The sequence below is a fragment of the Fringilla coelebs genome (genome assembly GCF_963513975.1).
Source record: "Fringilla coelebs genome assembly, chromosome: 25".
Classification (NCBI taxonomy): Eukaryota; Metazoa; Chordata; class Aves; order Passeriformes; family Fringillidae; genus Fringilla; species Fringilla coelebs.
Window position 1 is genome coordinate 227,361 of NC_140051.1, and position 18,728 is coordinate 246,088.

General features: G+C 52.0%; 4 protein-coding genes across 5 annotated transcripts; 2 read left to right on the forward strand and 2 right to left on the reverse strand.

The window, feature by feature from the left end:
- The first annotated feature begins 3,687 nt into the window (after positions 1–3,687).
- On the forward strand, positions 3,688–6,722 carry CENATAC (centrosomal AT-AC splicing factor). Its single transcript, XM_084221565.1, has 9 exons — positions 3,688–3,986; positions 4,089–4,254; positions 4,325–4,387; positions 4,548–4,612; positions 4,729–4,834; positions 5,180–5,210; positions 5,569–5,649; positions 5,872–6,004; positions 6,472–6,722. The coding sequence occupies exons 1-9, from the start codon at positions 3,691–3,693 to the stop codon at positions 6,515–6,517; spliced, it is 987 nt and encodes a 328-aa protein (XP_084077691.1). The 5' UTR covers positions 3,688–3,690; the 3' UTR covers positions 6,518–6,722.
- A 374-nt stretch (positions 6,723–7,096) lies between these two features.
- On the reverse strand, positions 7,097–8,907 carry RPS25 (ribosomal protein S25). Its single transcript, XM_084221526.1, has 5 exons — positions 8,841–8,907; positions 8,587–8,682; positions 8,030–8,213; positions 7,580–7,678; positions 7,097–7,183 (listed from the first exon to the last, which is right to left on the reverse strand). Exons 1-4 carry the CDS (start codon positions 8,841–8,843, stop codon positions 7,584–7,586), a joined length of 378 nt encoding a protein of 125 aa, XP_084077652.1. The 5' UTR covers positions 8,844–8,907; the 3' UTR covers positions 7,097–7,183; positions 7,580–7,583.
- A 51-nt stretch (positions 8,908–8,958) lies between these two features.
- TRAPPC4 (trafficking protein particle complex subunit 4) lies at positions 8,959–10,701 on the forward strand. Its single transcript, XM_084221399.1, has 5 exons — positions 8,959–9,154; positions 9,249–9,423; positions 9,500–9,603; positions 9,697–9,823; positions 10,251–10,701. Exons 1-5 carry the CDS (start codon positions 8,980–8,982, stop codon positions 10,327–10,329), a joined length of 660 nt encoding a protein of 219 aa, XP_084077525.1. The 5' UTR covers positions 8,959–8,979; the 3' UTR covers positions 10,330–10,701.
- Positions 10,702–10,832: 131 nt separating this feature from the next.
- On the reverse strand, positions 10,833–18,681 carry SLC37A4 (solute carrier family 37 member 4). Of its 2 annotated transcripts, XM_084221397.1 has the most exons (9): positions 18,455–18,681; positions 18,134–18,366; positions 16,584–16,827; positions 15,179–15,337; positions 14,776–14,861; positions 14,075–14,188; positions 13,727–13,792; positions 12,542–12,680; positions 10,833–12,258 (listed from the first exon to the last, which is right to left on the reverse strand). In XM_084221397.1, the coding sequence occupies exons 1-9, from the start codon at positions 18,600–18,602 to the stop codon at positions 12,092–12,094; spliced, it is 1,356 nt and encodes a 451-aa protein (XP_084077523.1). In that variant the 5' UTR covers positions 18,603–18,681; the 3' UTR covers positions 10,833–12,091. The 2 variants fall into 2 exon arrangements, with proteins under 2 accessions (XP_084077523.1, XP_084077524.1); XM_084221398.1 differs by lacking the exon at positions 13,727–13,792.
- Positions 18,682–18,728: the final 47 nt, after the last annotated feature.

Genomic DNA, 18,728 nt, shown 5'->3' on the forward strand with positions numbered 1-18,728 from the left:
AAGCATGCCATGAGCACAGACAGTGTGTCTGCTGTTTGCAGAAAACCTTATTCCTCCTCATAAGTGTGGCAGAAGGGAAGACAATGTCCCTTTAAATGTGACTAAAGTGTTGTCAATGGATCTGCCGTGGTAGAGGAGTTAATCCCCCCTCAGCCCCTCTCAGCCACTGTGATGGGATAATTAGATGCGAGGGCTCACCACAGATGATGCTCCGGTTGCTTAGCAACTAATGGTTTCCATAGAAACAGCAAAGCACAGCCTTCAGAGCAGCAAGTGAGCAGTGCAGCAGGGCAGGGAAAGATGCCTTAAACTCCTGCACTGATCCTCTCCTCCAGAATCATTCAGAGGCCTAGAGGTATTAGGGGAATGAGAAGGGGGTGCCTTAAAGATACAATATCCCTGTTTCAAGCAGCAGTGTTAAGAGAATGATTTTTATCAGACTAAACCTTCACTGATATGGTCCTCCTCTCAGTGACTCTCAACTAGCAGGATGAGCAGGGTTGAATCGCAGAGAGTGGTCTTACACAGAGGTTTAAGCTCCAACATGTGAGTTACAATATCCTGTTGTAATCAGCTGAGTATGATTGCAGCATCAATTCTTGCACCTGGGGTCTGAGAGGGAAACACACAAAACCACACACACAAATATATTTGCATTTTCAGTACTATCACAAAAGCAGCCTTATACAGGCATCAGCCTGGCCCTGAACCAGCAGGCAAAGGAGGTTTCCTCTAGATTTTGCAGCTTCACAATACATACAAAAGTGACTATAAAGCATGGAGATTTTCACCAGAATAAACAGAGGTCAGATTAATTAACCTTTACTCAAAACTATCATCTGGTACTTCCTTCAACATGACCAATTCCTACTGCTTTATTATCCTACTGCTCCCTGCACTGAGTCAGCATACCACGGTTTCTGAGCATCACAGGCAGGACCTGCAGCACCTGCACTAAACACCCTGCATGTGCTGTGCAGCTGCACTGCTGCAAGGCACGATCCTGTCATCTTGTAAGCTGAGCAGAGACAGGCTCTGTTTGTATTTTGCTGAGAGCTCTGGCACACTGAGATTCAGTATCATGTAGTCTGCACCAGGCCAGGGATGGGCTGCATCACTGCCTGCTTGCAAATGACAGCCCTGTGTGCTAAAGCTTTGCAAACCTCTCCAGTTGTGATGGCACAGAAGGAAGAAACTCACACCGCAAAAACAAGTCCTGTTTTCCTCTCCTGTCCTCCCGCCTCACACTTGTGACACGATCCCTTTCAGAGAGGGCAAGCAGCCTGTGCCCTGGGCACTGGCTGAGGCACCCAAACTCACTGCTTTTCTCCTCCTTGCCTGGCAGGAGACTGGCAGTATGCACTCCACTCTGCCATGTGCCATCTCTTCTTGGCAAGGAAACGGAGAGCAGGGCAGACCCCTCTGTCCCTGGGGCAGTAGCTGTGCCAGAGATGGGATGCACGTGCTGCCAGGCTGGACTCTGGAACCCCTGCATGCATCAGTCAAAGCCACCAAATCCATACACTGTGGCTCCTTCCCCCTGTCGCTGCAGTGCTGCCTCACCCTACCCACACACCTGGGGATGCCAGTGGCAGCACCCAGGAGGGTGGAGCATCCCACTGGCCAACTTAGCCACAGCTCTCCTTCCTGCACTCCTGTCCTGATCCACCCAGTGCTTCAGGAAGGTACAGAGAAGCGACACTAAAAAAACTTGTGGGCCATTTCAGACTCTGTCCCCTATGGCTTTCAAAGTGGGAAATCAAAGGGAAATGATGTGCTTTGTTCCACGGGGGAGCGGCAGGAAAGGTGAGCAGAAACGAGCCTGGCAGAACCGGTCGCTTCAGTCGTCTGCTAACTCACCTTTGAAGTGGTTTTAAAAATCAGGGAGGAGGGGCAGATATGAGTTCAGCTCTTTTACTGCAACTTCACAGAATTTGAAGATGTGGAGGGTAAGAGGCCACCTTTTCCCCACCAGAAAATAGTGTATCCATTCAGAGAGAAGAGAACACAGCTAATAAAACAGGCTGTGATGCTCATCAAGTACACCCGTGGTGTTCTCGCATCCTGAGGAGGCTATGAACAGCTACAATGACAGCAGCATCCACCTATGGTACCATCAAAGACACTGGAGTCAGTGGCAGGAATGACTGGGCACCCTGACACAGCCCCAGGTCCTGTGCCAGTGGAGCAAACATCATGTCCGTGTGAAGGTGCGGGTAGATAATCACAGGTTTAATAGGTTTCCATGCCTCAGCTGATCATGCACAGCTGTGTAAAGGTTTTACTCCAGCAAGGGAGGGAAAAGCAACTTTGTGGTGTCACAGGTCAAGTGATATGTGGTAAATTATTAAACTATAATAGCCAGCTGGTTTGCAGCGCATCCCAAAGTAAAATACCAAACTCCAGTCTCAGGAAGGGAAAAGGGCTTTGTCTGGGGCATGCACAGAGTTTTTGAGGAAAGCAGCCAACCAAGTAGGTCCTGCTTGTAGCTGAGGATCGTAGCAGGGACAACGAAGTTTCAACTAATGCCTGAAATTTGTTACACAAGGTAGAAAAACTGTGTGACTGTAGTATTTTGCATCTAGCAAAACCAAAATCATACTGATTGATATTTGTGGATTGCCTAACAAGAACTAAGCAAACCTTGATACAGTAGAAACTCCCACACTATTGAAGAGGCAAAACTGAGCATCCTAGATTCTCTGAGAAGAAGATTTTCTTTTCAAGAAAAGCTTGGTCTGGTGTTTAACTTATTTTTCAGCATCTCATCTCGAAAGATGAGCAGTACCACACCTGCAGGGTAATGACTGAGGCAGCAGCACCGGTGCCCAAGCAGTTGTTATGGCCCAAGTAACAGTTGCAACTTTCTCTCTCCCTGTTTTGCACTGTGCAGGGCAGGGTGTGTAGTTATTATCATCTAAGTCACTGTAGTAGTCACAGAATCAATGAGGTTGGAAAGACCTCCGAGATCAAAGACTACCATGCCAACTAGATCATGGCACTAAGTGCCATGTCCAGTCTTTCCTCGAGCACCTCTAGGGATGGACTTCACCACCTCCCTGGGCAGCCCATTTCAGTACCTAATCACCCTTTTTCTGAATAAATTCTTCCTAATGTCCAGCCTAAACCTTCCCTGGTACACCTTAAGACTATGTCTTCTTGTCTTCTCCCTGATTGCTTGGGAGAAGAGACCGACCCCCACGTTGCTCCAGCCTCCTTTCGGGCAGCAGCAGACAGTGATAACCCCTGAGCCTCCTTTTCTCCAGGCTAAACGATCCCAGCTTCCTCAGCCGCTGCTCGTAAGACACGCGGCCAGACCCTGCCCCAGCTTCGCTGCCCTTCTCTGGATACGGGCCCCTGTCGGAGGCACCGGGAGCGGCTGGGGCGGGGCGGGCCAGTCCGGGGCACCGGGAGCGGCTGGGGCGGGGCGGGCCAGCCCCGGGGCACCGGGAGGGGCGTGGCTGGGGCGGTGCGAGCCAGTCCGGGGCACCGGGAGGGGCGTGGCTCGGGCGGTGCGAGCCAGTCCGGGGCACCGGGAGGGGCGTGGCTGGGGCGGTGCGAGCCAGTCCGGGGCACCGGGAGGGGCGTGGCTCGGGCGGTGCGGGGCCGGCGTCGAGGCGGGGCCGACGTCTGGGCGGGAGGGGGCGGGAGGGGGCGGGTCCCGCCCCGCGCCTGCGCGGCCCGGGCGCCATGGCCGTGCACTACTGCGGGCTGTGCCGCCGCAGCGCCTTCACGGGCCGCCGGCACCGGTACAGCGCGGGGCATCGCCGGCGGCTGCGGGAGGCGCTGGCCCAGCTGCAGGAGGCGACGGCGGCGGCGCGGGCGGCGGCGGCCGTGGCCGATGTGGCCGCGGCCGTGCAGCGCTACGACCCAGCGGAGCACGATGGGCGGATGTGGTGCCCGTGCTGCGGGCGCGGCGTGCGGCGGCACGGGCGGCGCGGCGGGCTGGCGCTGCTGCACGCCGGGCTGCTGCGGCACCTGGCCGGGTGCGTGTGCAGGAACGGGGCGGGCTGATGTTGCCGTATGGCGGGCTTTTGTGGCACTTGGCCGGGTGCGGGCGGTGCTGATGGTGTCCCGGTGTCCCGCAGGCCCGAGCACCGCCGGGAGACGGCGCGGTTCTGGCGGGAGAACCGGGCGGACGCGGCGCTGCGGGACCGGTGCCTGGTGCCGGCCGAGGAGTACGAGCAGTTCGCGCAGGCTCTAGAGCAGGCGCTGGCCGAGCACCAGCGGCGGGAGGAGGAGCGCATCCTCCAGGTACCCTCGGTCCCCTCTCCGCACCGGCCCCGGCCTCCGCTGGCTCCGCCTCACCGCTTTGTCCCTGCAGATGGCGGCTGACATCCGGGAGGCCGAGCGCCGGCAGCGAGAGACGGTGCAAGCCGCGCTGCAGGTCGGTGAGCTGTATCCTGCCCTAGCTGCACCCTGGCGGGGAGCGGGCACCACACCGCGCACCACCGGCACCCGGGTGCGCTCGAGAGGGGCCGGGGCGGCGGCGTGGGGGCTGTGCTCAGTACCAGAAATATTGTTCCTTTTTCCTGAATTACACTCAGCTTCAACCAGAGCCAGAACTCTGTGCAGGACCTTCTGTCTGCAGGCTCCCCGCAGGACCCGAACGGTGAGCACCGCTTTCTTCAGCAGTGACATGCATGCATGCTCAAAGCACCCGACACTGTCATTACCAGGGTCTTGCAAAGGTTTTGCAAAATTTTATATGCTGGCCTCTTATTTCAGGGATAGCCCTTGTGGTGCAGAACAGCCTGGCTCGAGTGGAATGCAGACAGGACCTGATTTAGGCTGGATGGAATCAGGCAAGGTTCTGACCTTCATTGGCCACCAGGTAGGGAGGCCTGGCTAGTGACTTCAAATTAACTGCAAGTCATCTACAGCACATGTCACAAAGCAGAACAAGGGGTGGTCTCCATCACGAAAAGAAACACTTTGTGGATTTGGGCGAGCAGGTAGCCCAGTTTTCAGTTACCCAGGTTTAACTTTCATTAAGCAAACATTCTTTAATATACCATGGGTGAAAAACCACCAAACTCTCTTTTAAAGAAGAGATGAGCTTCCCTCTGCCTTTTCCCAATAAAACTTGATTCTGGAAGGGAATGAAGACAATGCTCTTCTGCTCAGAGACAGTCCTAAACACAAGATTCTCATAAGCATTTTATTTTCTTGTTAACAGGAAACAGAAGGGAAAGGAAATGTCCACACAGGTAAGTTCACCGGCATCATGACTCACCAGGCTGCTACCTCATGGCTTGCAAATGTCCAAGCAGTTTTGAAGCAATTGCAGCATAACCAGGAGGTGGTAACTCTTGATAATATTTGACATACTTGAGGAGAAGAAAACACATCAGCATAGTAAACACTGTTGCTGCTGCTGCTGTGGGGAGTGTATGATTTGGGGTTTGATCTGCCATGGCCAGCTCTTTTTTTCTCACAACACCCAGAGTTCACTTGGTCACTTGCTTGGTAGCACAAGCAGCAGACAGGGGGAAGAGGGGACACTTTCATTCTGTCACAGTTTAGGCTAACTTCAGTGGCTAAGGAACTATTCCCTGTGACTTCTAGGAGCAAAACCTCCGTGGCTAACAGAGGAAGAAGATGGAAGTAAACAAATTGGACCTTCCTATGAGGAATTTCTCAAACACAGTGAGCAGCTTGCACATCTTTTAGTTCACCTTACAGTCCCTTTAACGTGCTAGAGAAGCAAAAGCAATTTGAAAAACTTTTGCTGAACACAGTATTTGGGCTTTTGGGCAACCTGGTCTAGGGGAAAGTATCCTGATCCATGCTACAGGGGGTTGGGGTTGCAGCAATGTGATCCTTAAGCTCCCTTCCAACCCAAACCACTCTACAATTTTTTTTTTCCAGAGGAGAAGCAGAAGCTGAAAAAGCTCCCAGTGAAACGTGTTGGTGCCAACTTTGACCATACTTCTCAGACAAGTGACAGCTGGCTCCCTTCCTTTGGGCGCGTGTGGAATCACGGCAGAAGGTGGCAGTCCCGGTGAGCTTCAGCGCAGCACAGATGGATGCCAGGGGCAGAGCATGGGGCTTCTATCCATGCAAGCTACTAATGGAGCAGGCTCTGAGGTAGCAGCAAGCATAACTAGACATCCTGCCATACGAGTTATGCCACACAGTGCTCAATCCAGGCAGAGTATCATTGTGCTGTCCTGGAGCAGCACCATGGCCTGCGAGGAAGCGTGCTCATGGCTGTAAAGGCTGCACACATGAAGGCATCTGCCTTGTGTAGTTTGGCTCACCTTTCAGACCCACATACTGTCCCACTGGTGCCTTTTAATGTGCCAGAACTCTGTCAGCGAGCTGAAGCTACCACTCACTGAGGTAACAAAAATATTGAGGGAGCTTCCATGCTAGAACACTACACACAGCACATTCTTACTTTTTCAAGGAGCGTTCCTTATCTCTGTCTAAAGGCTACTGCAGTCTGACTTCTGTGCTCTCTTTCAGGCATCAGTTTAGAACTGAATCAGGGGAAAAGAAGAAAAAAAGGTGATCAGGAACACCAGACACCCAGCTTTGCTGTGAAAAGGCTGACTGGAGGTAGCTGCAGTTTTGTTGCTGACTACTCTGTAAGGGCATAGAGTGTTCATCTGAGCATCACATCTAAAGCCACACAAAGTCAGGTCCTGCCAGCAAGGACAGGCTCCTGTGGATGCCATATCTTCCCTATCAGAAAGCCTACTCTGTACAGCAAGTGATGCCAGTTGCCTATGCTGACATGGCACATCCCACTAAAGAAAGAATTTTTGAAGAAATAAACTTTTTAAAAAAATATCTCTTTGTTTGTAGACCAACTGAAACTCATTTCAAATGCAGGGCCCACCCTGCAGGCAACTAATGGCAGTTGTTTGATAATTTCATTCAAACTTATATTGCTTTCCTTCATTTTAACATTCATCCTTTACACTGTCTAACATCACTGGCTGCTGTAGGTGATGTAGAAGTTTCACACTTCCCTTTCAGCAACACATTTGTATCACTAATAATGACAAAAACTGGCTGGTACAGGACAAGAGCCATAACCTCTATCAGAATCCACTTTAAATAATGCATCAGTAATGAAACACACACATTGTTGAAAAATCAAGAAAAATTATAATCAATAATTTTATTGTGTGCATCTATGAATGACGCATTGTTGATGAAGTCCCTGAAGAACCTGCAAAGCAAGAAGTACCCAATGAGACAACCAGGTTAAAGCAGGCTAGCACAAAGCAAACAGTCTGACAGTTTTATCCTAGCAGGAACACTTGGCCATGGTGCCATGAGGGAGCAGGGAGGACAAGTGCCCATTTGCCCTGCAGCCCACAGAGAGGGGAACAAATGATACTTACCCCATCCAATGAGCACAGGGACAAAATCAGAAATGTAATAATTTAATTTTGGAAAGCTGATGTTTCCAGTAACGTTTCCCCAGGGAGTTGCTTAGGATGTGAGCAAAATACTCTGTGGAAGAACAGCCCACCACAGGCATGTGGAAGCTGTCCATTACACATTGCATAGCTGTGCATTAGCTCCTGACAGTACAACTCAGCTCCTCAGCACCCAGCCTCACCTCCCTATGCGTCCTCCCCTGCAGCAGGAGCGTCTCCACCTTTCGTGTTCCGGGTGTAAATCACCTGGGCTCGGTGCTTGGACACCAGTTTGATCAACCCTATGGAAAAACAAAATTACATCAGTACAGTGCATGTACTGATGGATGCCAGGGATGCTGAGGGCAATGTACAAGAGGAAATAATAGGGGGTAGCAGCTTATGCAAGTCTTTTGTTGCCATCTGGCTGCAGTTACATCACACCCCATCCTTCTGGCAACATTCTTAGTACAGCAATGCCTGTATGTAACAAACTGCTGCTCCATACTTAGGAGCACTTCTGAAATGCAAGCTGAAGCAGTGGCTCTCCAAAACCAGTTTACACATAGGGCAGTTCAGATGCTGGGCAAGCAAGGAAAACCAAACAGCCAATTCAAACAGCTTTCTGGTTTCTTCTATTTTCGAGTGCTCACCTTTGCTGAGGAGCTCCTGGAGGGCAGCCCGAGCCAGGGAGCCTCGAATCTTCAGCCTTTCTGATACAACTGCAGGTGTGATGAGCTTGTAGTTGGGTACTTCTTTGCACAGTTTGTCATAAGTGGCCTTGTCAAACAGGACAAGGTTGTTCAACTTGTCTCTCACTTTCCCCTTGGACCACTTCTACTTGAAAACAGAGAAAAAACAACCCCCTAAGCTGTCTTGTACGCAAGAACAAAAGATGGAACTAAACCATGCCCCAAGAACTGCACCATCAAACGTTTCCGTATCAAATCCCAAACGGAAGGCCTAGCGAGATGCACAAAATTGCGTCTGTAAATGAACGTGCTTCGGATAATACCCGCAGTATCTAAAATTAAGAGGACTAAACCCCCCTGTTACTCAGGTTTAACACTATGATGTACAACTTGCTGGCAGACGAAGAGCTAGCTCCTTTAACAACAAGATGCCCGCCCGCCCGCCGCTCTGGGGCCCGGCCACGCCGCACACGCGCCGCGCCCGGGATCCCGCCGCGCCCGAGCCCGCCGGCTCCCACCTTCTTCTTGGCTTTGCCACCGGACTTGTTGACCGGGTCCTTGTCCTTCTTGGCGGACTTGCCCGCGTCCTTCTTCTTCTTATCGTCTTTGGGCGGCTGCAAGGGGGTGAGAAGGATGGGGGGGTGAGCGGCGAGGCGCGGAATCGGCCCCCCGGGCACCTCGCGGGGATTCCCGCCGCGCTCAGGGAGCCGCCAGCGCCTCTCGGGCGGCCCGGCCCGGCTCGCCGCCCGCCCCCCGGCCCGGGCCCGCTCACCATGATGCGGCCGCAGCTGCTCCGCAAGATGTCGGCGAGAAAGGAAGGGCCCGGCGTGGGGCGGGGGCGGGCCCGGGGGCCGCTGCGTCACTGCCGGGGCGGCGGCGCGGCCGGGGCGGGGCGGCCGGGGCAGGGCGCCATGGCGATCTTCAGCGTCTACGTGGTCAACAAGGCTGGCGGCCTCATCTACCAGCTGGACCACTACGCGCCCCGCTCCGACACCGAGAAGACCTTTAGCTTCCCGCTCGATCTCGTCCTGCGCCCGCACGACGAGCGCGTCGTCGTCGCCTTCGGGCAGCGGGACGGCATCCGCGGTGCGGCGGGTGGGAAGGGCCGGGCGGGGCCGGGCTTACTGACGGACTGACGGACGGACTGACTGACCATCTGAGTGACTGACTGTCCCCGCAGTGGGTCACGCCGTGCTCGCCATCAACGGCGCCGAGGTGAACGGTCGCTTCACGGCGGACGGGAAGGACGTGCTGGAGTTCCTGGGTAACCCCGCCAACTACCCGGTGTCCATCCGCTTCGGCCGCCACCGGCTCTCCTCCAACGAGAAGCTTATGCTGGCCTCCATGTTCCACTCGTGAGTCAGGGTGGCCGTGACGGACGGGGGGGCACGGGCACGGGCGGTGAGGGGCGCTGAGGGCCTGTCCCCGCAGGCTGTTCGCCATCGGGTCACAGCTGTCACCTGAGGTTGGGAGCTCCGGGATCGAGATGCTGGAGACCGACACCTTCAAGCTGCACTGCTTCCAGACACTGACAGGTACCGTGGGGCCCTAGGCACCGGTACTGCTCTGCTTTGTCAGGGCTGTCTCTGTGCTTGGCCCTCCTCATGCTCCTGGCATTATGGCTCCAGGGATCAAATTCATGGTTCTTGCTGACCCAAGGCAGACAGGGATAGACGCTCTTCTCCGCAAAATCTATGAGATTTACTCAGACTTCGCTCTGAAGAATCCTTTCTACTCCCTGGAGATGCCAATAAGGTAAGGAAAAGTCCACTTTTAGTAACCTGGCTGCTACCCCTCATTCCTTTCTGCCTATACAGTAGCAAATGCACTCCTTAAGTAGCAAAGCTGGCTGAGGAAGGTGAAGGAAGCTACAGCACACTGCTGCTGCAGAGAGACGACACAGGCCTGAGCTCTTTCCAGTGCTGGCTCTGCTGGGGAAATAGGAGGTGCTCTTCCTTGGCGCAAACCCTGCTGTCCTACCATACATTCAGGCCTATAGAAGAAGCTTTAATCTTAACTAAGGACTAAGTCAGACCTCGACAGTAGTCATGTTGCTGTGTCACAGTTTCCTGAATTTCTCCTTGAAGGATGCAGAGCCAAAGGATGTGGAGGGCCTTTGTTAGCTTTGTCAACTCACTTCCATAGGTAGAAGTCATCCCTTTTGCTTTTCTGACTATTTCAGGTGCGAGTTGTTTGATCAGAACTTGAAGCTTGCTCTGGAGGTGGCAGAGAAAGCTGGACCCTTCGGACCTGGATCGTAGAGAAAGCCCTGCCTGTTGCAGAGATTCATTCATGTGAAGAGTGGGACCTCTCTCTTCCCTGGCTGGCCTCTCACAAAGCTCCCCTCTCCACAGCAGAGACTGCACGTCCCCAAAACATGCTTCAGTATCTCCCAAAATACCAGTTTATCGCCTTTGTTGCAAAAGTTATCTTAAAGAGATTCCTTAGCACTGTTTACATTGGGCCACAGGGCCTTATTTTGCTGTTGCAGCTCTGCTGCACTTGGCTGAAGAAGAAGGTGCAGGTCTGTGGCTTTCCCACAGTCAGTGCTTTTCTTTCTTGTCATTAATGTACATACGTACTTTTCCTGTACAGCTTGAACTTACGGTCTTGCAGAGGGTTTCTGTATAGAAGTAATAAGTGTTTACTAATGAGACAAATGGCTGTTTGCTTTCTGTTGGTGGTGACATTGGCACCTCAAGAAGATACGTGGATTTGGGTGGTTTTGCTTGCACGGCTCTCCATAAGACAACCAGGGGCCTGGTGACACTGCTCCATTTTTATTTCAGATATAGAAGAAGATCATGTAATTAAGTACAAAATGTAATTCGCTTCCATTTACTTAAGGCTAGCTAACCACTCTTGCAAGCAAGGTACTCCGCAAAGTACCTGCATGCAGTTTCTTTATGAGTTGAATGTGCTTTTTTCAGGATCCTAAGACAGTAAATCCTTTTGGGGAAAAACAAGAATATTTAACAAATTCCTGGTTAAATACCTGAGCGTACTTACTGCAGGGTGCTGGGCCTGACTGCTAAGGCTGACTCAGAGGCAGCCTGAGCCCATGCCTGCAGCCATGAGACACAGCTCTTCACCAAAACTATCCCAGTCTTCACAGCTTGTACTGAAAAAAATACAAGCCAATGCTAGAAATGTGGGTTATCAAGAAACCCAGCTGCAGAAATTGTGTGTTGGTGGTGGCTGCTGTTGCAATTCCTGCTGCTGGGATAGTTTTCCTAGCTGATTTGCAGAGCACTGGCTACAAGCTGCCTTGGCAGCAGCTGTCTGCCTTGCAAATCATTAACACTGCACACAGACATGCACCAGGCAGGATCAGTTCACTTAGAAGGAGCTCCTCTAGAGGCCATGAATTCCCTGGAAACGTGCCTGTTACTAAATGCTGGGGAGAGCCCTGCCGCAGCTTGACCCGCTGCTCCCCTGTCTGCTCCCTCACTCCTAGAACACACCTCAGATGGAGCTACAGCCTTGCTGCTGTCAGGGGCTGGACTGCAGTCCTCACTATTCCCTGATGTGCTGCTGCCACGTGGCTGAGCACACACAGAGCTCGTGCTGAGGTGACCTGGCACAGCTGTGCTTAGGGACGGACGCAGGCAGCAGGGCTCGGTTCAGGGCCCCTGAGCAGCAAAGCTGAACTGATTAATCTCTCAGTTAATGGCTGAGACAAACAATAATGACAAAACTAGAAGTGCACCTGAAGCCAGTCATTTCAGACCACTTGTAGTGGGGAAGCTTGGGCTGTAGAGCCTGCTTTCTTCACTAACAGTGCTGTGAGGAAGAGGTACAGTAAAATCATTGCAAATGTAAACTAGGTGAATTATCACATCTTGAGGGAAAAAGTGATCGGTAGCAGGAACCTTGTGCCCTCTGGCACCTGACACTGGATGAGAAGTTGAGACATTTTTATCTAGGTTGCAGCAATAGTAAACTCACTCCTAGGCCAGTTAAACAAATACGAGCATCATTCACGTCAGCGTGGGAACATCCTTTCCACCAAGCAGCTCATCCTCAGTCAGCCTTCCTGGAAACACGGCCCATCTTGGTGCGGATGTTTCGCAGCAGGAAGAAAGCCACTGTGCTAGCAATACAGGTGACTTCAGCTACCCAGAAGGCTGTGGCCCAGCTGTAGTGCTTGGCAATCGTACTGAAAGGCAGTCCAGCCAGGAAACCCCCAACTGTAATGAAAAACAAACAAAGTCAGCAACACTTGTGTGTTCCTGTGTTATCTATCAATACCTGCTTTTGCATATATAACAATTCCTCAGGCCTGGATTGAACTGAAAGCCCTGCACAAAACCTGTTGGACACAGCAGGAAAGCATCCCTGAGGCTTCCAGCTCCATTGTCTCTCTCCTATGGTGCCTTCCCATGACCAGTAGTAGCTTGGCACCTGGGGCCAGACCATGCTTCATCAAGAATGCGCATGGGTTTTGTTTGTTTGGAAATGGGTATTACTTACCGTTGGCCATGAGGGCCACTATGGCGTGGGAGGTGCCACACAGGTTGGCAGGGGCACTTTCATTGGCTATGACCCCGAACAGGGCAATCGGCCCATACGAGGAGAACCCAAACACAGCTCCCAGAGTCAGAATCCACAGCTGTCAAAGTTAAAATCAGAAACAGGATCTGTAAATCTCACCACTGTCAGTTAGCAACTGTTGATAATTCTCAGATTCTATACTCGGTACCAGGGAGTTTTGACATTTTCAGGCTGACACCAGCCCCCCAAACTGCAGCCAGGAGAGGTCAAGCCTGTAGAGTCCCTGCACCCATAAAGTCCAGCTGCATCTCCACCACTCCATCCTAGTGGCCAATGCAAGCTCTCCTCCCTCCCCCACACAACGTAACAGAGCCTGTGCTGATTTGCAAGAAACAGAACATGGAACAGAAGAGGGCAATGAGCCCATGAAACCACAGGAAAGAATTGTGAATCAGGTTGCTTTCATAAACAAGCCTGGAGCTACCAACTGAAAGCTCTTCTCAGTTTAGATGCACAGGATTGATCAGAGCATGTTTATTTGTGAGACACCTCTTTCTGATGACCTCGATGTTACTAAACCGAGAAACCAAAAAAAAAACCAAAAAAAACCACCACAAAAACCCCAACAGTCTGAACTTCAGTAGTAGTTTCTGCTCTAAGAAACCTATCTGGCCCCAAATTGTCAGTCTCTTGTTTGCACAACAAAGGATAAGTAACACCTCCACATTACAGCATGCTTTTAGAATTGCAAACACCATTTCAAAAAGCCCAGGAGGAACTAAGTGCCATCTTATTTTTCAGATGTGAAGCAGAAAGGAGTTAGAGGAACACTTGCTAGAAACTAAATAAGAATGCATCTGCCAGAGCAGAATCATTCTTTCAGATCTCACCCACAAGACCCCTTAGCTGGCTATATTTTACCTGATGAACAGAGGTCCTCAGAACCTTCTTTATAAAACTTCAAAAGTTACATAGTTAGACCTTTTAAAGTCAGTTAGTGTACTCAAATTATTATAAGAAAATATTTCTTTTACCAAACTTACAGTAATCTCTTCTCAATGCCCTGGTTCTAAGTTCTGAAGTGCTAACCAACCTCTCAGGATTGGAGTAAGGCAGACCAGGGAAAGAAGAAAAAGGCAGAGGGAGAAAAATGCAAGCAGAAACCTCATGTTCTTTTAGGCCTGTAAGATCAGCTAGAGGTTGCAAGGCTACAGTCCAGAAGTGGTTTTCCTGAAGAAGAAGAAAAAAATGAAAGGATAAAAGAAGTTTTATTTTTTTAGCAATCATAAGGGCAGATGCAAGTCATGTCTCATGCAAAGCCTGGAAGGCAGATTGCCCCCGCAACAACAGGACAGCAGGAGCACCCCAAGCCAGGCCAAGCCAGCCCTTCTCCAGAGTGCAACAAAAAAGAAACCCTTGGAAATGGTGAAGAAAACAATCATGCTTTCTATCATCAAACCTCCCCCTTCCAGGGCTACCCCTATGGATGGGCAGCCGCTGCAGGTGACTTACCTTGGGAGAGTCACCTGTGACCGTGATCCGGAAGAGGAACATGGACACACACATCCCAGCCATCATGGAGAGCAGGAGCGCGTGCCGGGGGTTCCCATAGCTGGACAGTCCCACCTGGGACACAGGGACGGAAGGAAAGTGCACAGTCACAAACTGGAGGGCCTTCCTTTTACACCGGTAGTGACCACACCATCCCCAGCCCCATCGGAAACACGGATGGCACATCGACAGCACGTTTGTTGGCACACCTTGTTAGTGTGATTTAAGGACTGCACACAGTCAAACTGTGCTAAACAAGAGCTCTTAGTGATGAACGATACTTCAGTTATCAACCACTTCCACCCTCAATCTGGCTCCAGATCCCACCACTGGGTTTTAATGTGAGGTTTTTTTTCCAGCCAGAAGGCAATTATCAACAAACAGTCCTTCAACACTAAAATCTGGAGACCACAGTAAAGCAAACAAATTAAATAAACACCTCAAATCTGACAGGCATATTGCAACCCCTAACATCAGCACACCTATTCCCTAGCGCCTTCTGGAGAGTTTGGCAGCTGTGCCCATGCACAGGGCAGAACTGAGTATGGGCTGGTTTCTCTGCTGTGCTCACAGGGACAGCACCCTGCCTGAGGGCTTCAGTGAAGAGCTCAGATTGCCACGGTGTTCCCTGCCCAGCATGCCCGAGGGTGCACATGACTTACTTTTGCTACTGCTCTATCAGAAAGGTATCCAGCAGCAATGCTTCCCACTAGGCCCCCAATCTCCAAGGCACTCATGTAGGAACTGCCTAGAACACAGACAAAGCAAAGAACAGCCCATCAGATTGGGTGCTGTGGGCTCCAGACCAGTCCCACTGCTGGACCTCACAGAGCACATGAGCAGCTCTGCTGGACACAACCATCTGGCTCATCCCTGTTCAGGAATGCTTGTCTGCCAGTCCCAGGAACACCCTGGCACTGGGGTGCTTGGTGCATACGCTAACTCCATCAATGAGTTATTTCAAAACCTGTGTGTAGCCAAGCAAGGGCCTCTACCCAGGCAAACTCTGGGCAACACCTCCCAGACTGCAGCCCCAGAGCTTGATAATGCAGTTTTGCATCTCACCTACAAGCATGGACTGTCCCCTCTCCTGGATCAGGAAGAGCTGTCCCCAGTCAGTACAGCATGTTTTCACTCCAAAAACGACCAGGTAGCCTGTTGAGAGCACCCAGAGGTATGGGGAGAGCAGCAGCTCTGTCAAGGTGCTGTTGTCGCTGGAGGAACCTGTAGGAAAGTCGGGAGGAGTGTTACCACAGCCCAAACCACACCAAGCAGCAGCCCAGCAGACAGTTCTGCAGGCAGGATCAAGGCATGAGAACATCCCCACACAGGGAGGTATTCACAGCTGCTGAATGGTAGTGAATGGCTCTACCTCCCCCTTGTTCTGGTGATTTCAGAATCTCTCCTGTCATTTTTTCCCACATTCATTAAAGATTTGAAAAGAATAATCAAAACACTACTCCCAGTAATTTTCTGTATTGCAGTTGCCAGTAAACCCCTCACAAAGGTTGTTAGAAAAATTACCTCTAGATTCTTTGGAAGTGTTTTTTAGCTGTGCCTGTGAAAGGCACTGCACAGACCCAAACAAAGATGCTTTCAGATGGTACCTTGATTTTTGCATCAGTCTTCCAGGAACACCAACAAACTTGCTCTCCCCAGAGAATGTTCTGGGGAAACAATATTATTTTCTTATGTAAGGAGGTCCAGTCTGGCAGCACAGGCGGTATGGGACAGCATGGAACATGGGCTGAGTTTCCACTGGCCTTTAAAATCCTACTGAAAACCTGTGTTGCAATTCTCATCTACATGTTCTGCTTCCAGAGAAGTGCCACACTCAGTGGTCTGAACAAACATTTACTAACTAGATGTCCTAGGCAGGGACAGAAACACTGAGCAGAGTCCACCGTGAGCTAGGGGTCAAGAGAGCCCAAGGTGGGGTGAGGGGAGAGCTGCCTGTCCACTGCCAAAGCGGAGGAGCAGAGGTCAGGCCTAAGGAAGCATTCCCTGCTGCTGTAGCTTTTCTCTCTCCACCACCCCACCAAAACTGCACTCGCAGTCTGAGCACACAAGGCTCCAAGAAAACAGGGATGCTGGTAGCAGGAAGACATAACATACATGGGGAGGGCCAGCCCTGAGCACCTCAGCAACACACAGGTGTCTGCTGGCAGGCTAAGGAGCAAGACTAACAGAAGGCCAACAGCAGGCTTTTCCCCTGCTCTGCCAGTGTCAGGAATCCCTACACCGGCCCCTTCCCACAAGATCGCAGTGGGGCTTGGTTTACACAATTTGTACCTTCAGTTACCAGAATAAAGCAGCCAAAACCAACCCATTACCACACGCCTGCCAAAATGTGACTTCAGAAACTGGGGAGGATGGGGGATGCTGAGTGACACATCTGTACCAGAACACACACAGAAGGCACTGCATCTTCTGCTGCAGCTGCCTGCTTGCATCGAAGCCACATGCTCACCTTTCTTCCCTTTCTTGGCTCCTTGCTCAATGTTGGGCAGCCCAACATCTGCCGGCTCGTTTTTAATCAGGACAAGGCAAACAAAAGAGACAACCATGCAGGTGAAGCCAGAGAAGGACAAAGTCTTGCGCCAATCGTAGTTCATAGACACAAGAGCAGCGACAATGGGACCTAAGCCTCCAGCCAAGTTCATGCTTGTAGACAGGACTGCCCACCAAGTCCCAAACTGGGAAGGCTCAAACCACTGTGCAACAAGAAAAACAGCAGGAGATGTAAGAGAGTGACAGCACACCTGAAAACCCTCCCTTGAAGCCCATGATGTGGGGCTCGCTCTGGCAATTCAGACACAAAATTCCAGAAGCAGGTAGAGGGAACACCCACACCTCGCTACTTTAGTCATGCAGGGAACTCCAAATGTTACTCAAGTGTCAGCCATAAGAGCTTGACAGGTGTCCACGCTGTGAGCCAGCTCAAAGTTATTTCCATTTACAGAACATGAAACTGAGACGTGGGGCAGGAAAGGCAAGTTTAAGAGCACATGGTTTTGTGTACTCACTTGCTAGGAACAGCGTCCTCCTGGAGAGGTCTGCTGGCTCAGGAACTTGGATGGATACGCAGAGAGTCACAGGGTAACTTTAGGACTCGCTGTTGCATTAAGTATCAGACATGATGGGCTCTGTACTGCAACGAGCACCCAGAGCCAGCCACTTGGGTGGCTCTTGTCAGCAGGGAAATGTCTGAGATCTACATTCATGAACATCTTCAGAAAACACCACGGCTGATATTTCTGTTACTTGGGCCCTTCTTTTCTGTGCATTCAACTGTCCTGCACAGCCCTCTCCTCATCAGTTAGGGGAGGCTAGGTGCCTCACAGAAGGGCAACCAAGTTGTTTATCTCTTCCCCACCCTGCCCCACAAGTACGTGCAACACATTCATTCCTGGATCTTAGATCTTCCGTGAGGGATCAGCATAAAGCTCATCAAACTCCTTTCCTTCCCTCTTTGGGAGAAATCAATCTGATCCTTTCAGATTGTCACAAACCCCAAGTACATACAGCTTAGAGACTCATCTCACACCATTCCTCCATCTTATCCAGTTTTCTACCTGAACCACCTGTGATTTGGAATTCCCAAGTTGCCCAAGCGTGCAGATGGAACTGTGCTCACTGCCCCCTGACCCACAGCAAACCCTGACTTGCAGCAGCAGAGGCAAGCAGTCCTGTGTGTCCACGCCTAAAATACTTTACAAAGTCTGCCTCAACGGGGCAGAACTCAGGTACCAGGAGATGTTACCAAACTGAGCTACGTTCAAGGCACATAGGGGCAAGTGCTACAGAGTGAATCTTTGCTAGAATAAGCAGAACCCCGTGCAAAGAAACTTGTTCCACAGGCAGCAGAATGCAGATAGTGCTCTAAACCTCCTCGGCTGGAAGGGAGCGAGAAAAGCTGCCAGTCCCTCTGGATTGTGGGCAAGCATGGTCTGCGCAGCACTGATGCCGGGGCAGTCCAAGAGAGCAGTGGCAAGTTCCCCCAGCGTTCTCAGCACCCACCTTGCGCAGGATCTTGGCGCACGGCGGCCAGCCCAGCCCCTGGGCCAGGCCGTTGAGGAACCAGAGCCCCGCGAAGGCCATGACGGTGGAGCTCCAGGAGAAGACCACGTTGACCAAGCCCACCATGAGGAGGCCGGAGGAGAAGAGCCAGCGGGCGCTCATCTGGTCCGAAAGGACGCCGCTGATGAACTTGCTGATGGCGTAGGCTGCCGACTGGCTGCTGGTGATGAGACCTGCGGCGGGCAGAGCCCAGGGGCGCCTCAGCCCGCGGAACGGCCACCGCCGGGCCGGCGGGGCCGAGGGGCCCGGAGCCACACTCACCCAGGTCGTCCTTCCCCAGCGGCACCTCGGCCATGACGGCGGGCATGACGAACGAGAAGGTTTTGCGGTTGAAGTAATAGAGCGTGTAGCCCACGAACATGGCCGCGAAGATCGCGGCCCGGTACCGCCCGTACCCGCCGGCCGCCATCGCTCCCGCGGCGCCGCACCGGTCCGGAGCGCCCCGCACGGACGGACGGACGGACGGGCGGACGGACGGACACGGCCCCGCCGCCCCGCCCCGGCCCGCGGAAGTCCCGCCCCGGCTGCCGGCCCG